Raw genomic sequence first — 6,987 nt, 5'->3', positions numbered from 1 at the left:
GGAGCCTTTGATAGAGTTTAAAAATTCATAGTTATAGTTATAGTTTTCCTATTTAAGATAAAAGATGAAGGAGATATAAATATTGTAACTGTAATTCTTGCTTGCCAACTGTTTTGTTATATATAATTCTACTATGATAAATTCAGCCTTCATTTTTGTTTTAACAGAAAAGGGAAAATGATGTATAGATGTAAATCAAAAAATAATCCCACACCAGTTTGGAATTATGATTAATAAAAGGGTTATTTATTTAAGGGGAAAACTTACAGATAACTGTCCTAGACAACAACCCTCTGCGCTACCAGGAACAGAGTCTAGTAAGTGGAAGCAGAACTGGAAGCAAGAGAGAGAGAGAGAGAGAGAGAGAGAGAGAGAGAGAGAGAGAGCAGGGCTACTGCTGCTTTATAAAGCAAAAGAGATCACACCCAAGTGGGCTGGTATCTCAGAGTCTATTAGCTAAAGGAGTGGAAGGAGCTCCTGCAGCAAGAATGTAGAAGGTCCATCTGTCTATTTGTTTTTTTTATTGGTTGATGAATAAAGAACTGCCTTGAGCGTATAGCAGAGCAGGTCAGGACAGACCAGATCTAGGCAGGGAGAAAGAAGGGCAGAGTCAGGGAGAAGCCATTGAGCCGCTGCCAAAGGCAGACATATAGAAACTTTGCCAGTAGGCCACAGCCTCTTGATGATACACTGATTACTAGAAATGGGCTAAATTAAGATGTAAGAGTTAGGCAATAAGAAGTTAGAGATAATGGGCCAAGCAGTGATTTAATTTATACAGTTTCAGTGGGATTATTTTGGGTTTAAGTATGCCAGGCAACTGGGAACCAACAAACTCCCTTATCCAACAGGTTAGCTTCCACAGGGCTCAAAGAACTTCATGAGGTTACTGTTTGCTGAGTATTGGTTTTTGCGCTGTGTCATTCCACACACATGTAAAGTATGGGATTTCCAAAATCTTTGTTGTAAAACAGTGAAAGTGTAAAAAAGAGATATCTTAAACTAACGTGTGTGTTTGTTCCACCATATATGATTTATAATTTTTCGATTTTCTTCCTTAATCAAGACCCCCCTGTTACTATTTTCAATAGATTAAATAGATGATTATTAAAAATTTATGGGAAGCTTTCATCAATTGTTCAAAATACGAGTGTGAATATTGAATATTGCTAGTTGTCTTGAAGACACAAGTTGACATTATCAACCTATTGTCACCTTTCTCTTCTATTTGCTGGAGATTACAAAAGTCTCTCTTCAGTAGATTATAAACAAGCCTCCTGAAGCTGATTTACTGTTTGGCTTCTGATCTGCATCTTTTTGTCCATCACAGAAGCTCATCAATGGGCTGGGTCTCACTAGCTTTTCTTTAGACTTTGTCTAATACTCATAACTTTCTTTATACTATCTTCCACAATGTGGCCACACTCTCTTCTTCCTTACTTTTACTTTTTGCTGTCTTCTTAGATGAAAGATTACCAAGTCTCACTATATATTCTGAATTGATCTGAAAATCACTACCTAGGACACAATGACAATTTACTTACAACCCACCAGTCTCTTTGCCCTCACTCCTGAATTCCATGACACCACACCCAGGTCCTTTTTCACATTCTAGTTGTTTTCCCATGCAGGTGAACGAACTGTGGAGGTCCCAGAGTACAATCCATGATCACAGAAGTTTTAACCTATAAAATCTTCCACTTGTACATGAACCTTCTTTGGACTTTTGGTTTTGTCTGATATAGAGTGAGAAACCTCAACAAAATGATCCTTAGCAGCACATTCAAATGAATGTGTATGATGTTTTCATGTTAACATATTAGCTCATGATAGTGAATCTCTACTGTATTATTTTCCTAATGTTTAACAAGGAATTATCAAAAATTAAGTGACTTATGAGCTCAACATCTGTAATCTGTCTGCATAAGCCCATCAGGCTCTCACAGGTTACAGTCAACATGTTGTCAAGGCTGCATTCTCATCTGAGTATACAAAATAATCTCATCGAAAGACCAATGCACCTTTTTTAAAAATTTCAATTTTGTGTCAATAAATTTTCTAAGATCAGCTTGACTTTACAAATGTCTTGACTGAACCACTCATGTGCCAGGATTAGAAGCTTAATGCTCCATGTCCAAATATCTTTCATGGTTACTGGTGGGACATGCAGTATAGAAAACATCAAGGACATAGAAAATTTCAAGACAGCTACTAATCAGCATGGACCAGGAGAAGTTAGCTGAATTCCATCCCCAAACACAGAAAAATATGCATTGCATTCACATACATAATGAGTCTTTTCATTAACAAAACTGTAGATTCAGCCACAGAGAAAAAAATAAAACATTTATATGATTTCTACTTTTAAGATAGTTGAAAAAATTTCTTTGCAAATAAGTATTTGTTTATTATCCATTTATATGTTGATAGACACTGGGCTGATTTAAATTCTTACATTGTGAATAGTTTATCAATAAACACGATGTGGAAGTATATCTATTTTGTGATGATGTACATTTGCTCAGGAATATACATAGAACAGGAGCAGCTGAATCATAAGGTAATTTTCTATTTTCTTTTGTATCTCCATACTGAAGTTCACATGGCTGTACCAGTTTACTGTTCCTCCAGTACCATACACTGCTTGCTCTTTCTTTTCTGTCCTTCCATCATTTTTAGTCACTTTCATGATTTCTTTCAATTTGTTAAACAAATGAAATGATTTTACGTTTTTGCTTTGGTTTCTATTTCAATGTCAAACATGAGAATCTACAAGCCACAAACAATCATCTAGAAGTCACTAACCAACTTCAGAAGAACCCAGGTTATTGATGCTTTGGAACTTTCTTTACCTCCAATAATATCTATTTATTTAGGAGAAATTGGGTGATGTTTATTTTCCTGTTCCATATTTCTATACTGAGCATGGTTGAGCTGAAAGCTCCTTTAAGGCTTTGCTTGGGTGAAATTGTTTCCCATGGGGCACAAATGTTAGTTGTAACTTTGTGTCTATTGTTCTTCCTCTCACACAATTTTAGGCAATTTTCTATGATATGTCAAAGAAAATTAACATGTGATAGCAGTTAAACCATCTAAGTACTGAGGTTTGCATTTAAGGCTATGACATTGTATAGGGAGTTTGCATGCTGTTTCTATCATTTTCCTGAGTTTGAGATATAATGTTACTTCCCTGGGATTTCATTGATAGTGGAATCCATAGAAGATGGTCTTTTGCCAATGAGCTCAAAGTCTTCAATTTATCTGTGTTGTTTTCAGCCAGTATGTTTGCAGTTAGTTCACTTTTAATCACAGCCTAAGGAATCCAGTGCACCGGGATGAAGACTTGATTTGTGGAAAATGCACTAATTAAGGACTGTTGGTTTTTCTCTATCACACATTAAAGAACATGGAAATTTTGTCCTTGTAGTCTCCATTTTCTCCCCTTATGTACTACGAAAATACATATTTAACTGTGAGAGCCTTTGTGTTTGTAAGACTCCTGTCTCCATGTGTCCAATCTGAACGAGCAGCAGTAAATGACTTCAAACACAATATAAGCTAACTGCAGCTGTAACAAAGCAAAATACAAAGTTTATCAAAGATCCAGAACACAGCACACCTTTTTAGACATTGATTGGGGCAGTCATTCATCTGTCATATTCTTGACTTTAAAATTGGGAACTTCTTTATTCCACATACTGCTTGTTTCTCTCTTATGATGGTATGTTAGCAGTTAAACAAAGGAGATCTTAATATGCTTATCAGAAGTAATTTAACATTTTGTACAAGAAAAGATGATGTATGAAATTATATAATTAATGAAAATTGAAAGGAAAATTCATGTTACTTAAATGCTTATTTAGTTTCCAATAATATTTTTTTGCTTAATGCTAAAACCTTAACATCAAATAACTGCATTGACCTGGATATGAAATCCTATGAGCTGCCTTGTAACCACTTGATTAATCACACACATTTTTGAAATATTGTCTCCATGTATGGATTAGACTGGGCTACATCTTGTGCTCCATGATGGCCTCAAAGGCATAATCCTCCTATTTATGTCTCTTCATTCCTGGGATTACAGATGACTCTCAACTTCTTGTCATAATATTTTGTTTATTTATTTTTCTGTTTCTAGTACTTTATATATAATATTGTGTTTCTATTTCCTTCTTATATATGCTTTAAGAGTTTGCCAGCCTGAAGTCATGGCAGGTTCTGGGATTTCTGTTATTACTTCTGATTTTCATTCATACTCAAACAACTTTTTTTCTTAGAATGACAGAAATCTCAGGTGTTGGGGTCTATTGGTTTCAATAAAATTATTACTTGATATAGTATGACCACACACCTTCTGGAGAGGTATTAACATGTTCATTACTACAACAGGACTATTTTCACCCACTTTCAATATGGCTGATTTATAGACTATTCTAGAATATGCATTTCTGAAATAAACATGCTTGGCGGTGTTGCTGTACAGCTATGACTAATTGAAGAAATCTCGTTCACTGTGTTCCCTTTTCATTTTCCCAAATTTAGAGTCCTGTTTCAGTTTCCTGTTGTCATAGGTAGGATATTTCTTTGTTCCTGCTGGGTTTACCTTTGCTTTGAGTTTAAAGCTTCTCTCATGTCAATCTTAAATTAATGTTCCACAGGATTTCCTCAGAGTGAATTTTTGCATGCTCAATATTTCTGTTTAATTTTCAATCTGGAAACTGGAGCCCAATGTTCACTCAGCATGAATGACTTCACACATGAGGTATAGTGGACACAATTAGTCTCAATTCTCTCTTGCATACTTTTCCTCTCTTCTTCACCCCATCCTTCCATTCTTTCACTACATATTTTCTTACTCTAAGTTACTTTTGCTGTTGTGAATTTTTCAACATATTTTACCATTATCCTAAAACTGTTAACCTGAGATAGCTTTCTTAACATTCCTGCCAAAACAAAGCAGTTAGATATGTCTTGGATTTTAACAAAAAATTGTTATTAGAGTACCAAATAGATTCTGTTGAAGAGCTAAAGCTGATATCTTTCAGTGATCATTCATACTGCCTGTGGTGTTATGTTTGCCTGTTGATTCTCACCAGCCTCACACATGCTGCCCTTTGATATTTGCCGACTGCTTTGCATGGGCACTCTAGATTAGCCCAGCTGCTCAGAATTTATAAACCTGACTTTTACAGTGTGAACTGAGCTGCATCAGATAGGCGGGGGAAGCAAGATGGAGTTACAGACACATGTCCTAATGTCCCTGCTGCTCTGGGTGTCTGGTGAGAAATTTAAAAGTGTTATAATCCTTTTAGGGTCACTTCTTTGTATATAAGAAATTTACAATGTGTGCTAGAACATAATATTTGTTACAGAATTGTGTAAGATATACATACAGTAACAAGGTGACATTGTAAGGTTATTAAATAACAAATTCCAACTATTACTATATTCTGTGCTTGCTTATTATGAATCTTCATTTTGTATTCCTTATTGCAGGTGCAGGTGCTGATATCATGATGACACAGTCTCCATCCTCCATGGCTGTGTCAGCAGGAGAGAAGGTCACCATAAGCTGCAAGTCCAGTCAGAGTCTTTACAGCAGTAATTACAAGAAAAACTTCTTGAACTGGTACCAACAGAAACCGGGGCAGGCTCCTAAATTGCTGATCTACTGGGCATCCACTCGGGATACTGGAGTCCCTGATCGCTTCACAGGCAGTGGATCTGAGACAGATTTCACTCTCACCATCAGCAGTGTCCAGGCTGAAGACCTGGGACATTACTACTGTATGCAAGCTTATGAGTATCCTCCCACAGTGCTTCAGCCTCCAACAAAAACTTCTGAGAGTCTCAGCAGCTGCCTGCACCACATGCAGTCCTGCACCTGCACACTTCTCCCTTCTGCCTGAGAACCAGTGAGCCTGAAACTCTGATCAAAATTTAGCCAAAGCTGAGGAAGATGTAGTGGATTCAATGTCTCTTATATAATTTGGTGTGATAAGCCTGTATGTGCAAATACACAGGAAACCTCAGTATTATTTTTCTCTTTCTTTGTAACACAGTGCCATAAACTCTGGTGCTTGAATATGAAGGATTTACTTTCTATAGTTCTGGAGTTCTGGCATCTATCATAACACTCTTTGGACTGAAGTGATGACGATGACAAACAGTATTTTGCTTCAGAAGCTGTAGGAAAGCCTGTTTCCTATGTTTTCTGATTCTAGAGAACCTTCTTACTTCATTACTTGTGTCTGTTTCTTCTGGTTTTTTCCTTTCTACTACTTTTTAGTAGATAATGTTACTGTGTCAATTTGAGTGTGTATTTGTGTTTGTGCCAGCATCTGCATATTTCTAGGTGCATATGTGACATTGCCTCATTGAGGAGATCAGAGAACAACTTGGACTTTCTTGTCTTTTTGTCATTTAGGATCTGGAGAATCAAATCGAGTTTGACAGCAGGATTGGTTTCAAGTGTATTTGACATGTGGGCCATCTTCATTCCCCCTTGAAATCTTTTTTAGTGTAAATTTATTTTATACAATTTTCTCAAAAGCAGTGTTTTTCCAGTATATTGTATATTTTGACCACAAGTGCTAAATGTATTTCAAGAGTTTGTTTTTTGAAGAAACAGATAAACAATAGCATGCAAACTAACCTAGAGAAAAAGAAAAATATATAAATAATATCAGAAATATGATATTTGGCTTGCAACAGATGCAAGTGAAATCTTGGTGATCACAAAGGATTATTTAGAAATCTTATACATCTCCAAAAACTGGAAAATTTTGAACATACTGGTATGTTTCTAAAATCAAGTGCTATAAAGTTAAGTCAAAAGAATATCAACATCATCAGCAAACCAGAGAGAGCAACACTTTTAAAGAGGCAATGTCTATGAAAGGAACTTAAAAGAGAATTTGGTGAAATTAAGGACATCCATCATATCTCTAAACAATATGGAAGCTGAAATAGAGTTCTTAAATA

The 6,987-nt window shown here is 35.9% G+C and overlaps 1 gene segment (V, D, J or C); it reads left to right on the top strand.

Annotated features, from left to right (window-relative positions):
• Nucleotides 1-5,519: 5,519 nt before the first annotated feature.
• Nucleotides 5,520-5,912, top strand: LOC121433252. The segment is given in 1 exon segment: nt 5,520-5,912. A coding segment is annotated over 1 exon segment (393 nt).
• The last annotated feature ends 1,075 nt before the right edge of the window (nt 5,913-6,987 follow it).

The sequence above is a fragment of the Microtus oregoni genome, unplaced genomic scaffold, assembly GCF_018167655.1.
Source record: "Microtus oregoni isolate MIOR12 unplaced genomic scaffold, Mior012 000002F_ref0000024, whole genome shotgun sequence".
NCBI lineage: Eukaryota > Metazoa > Chordata > Mammalia > Rodentia > Cricetidae > Microtus > Microtus oregoni.
This window is presented reverse-complemented; position numbering and strand designations above follow the sequence as displayed.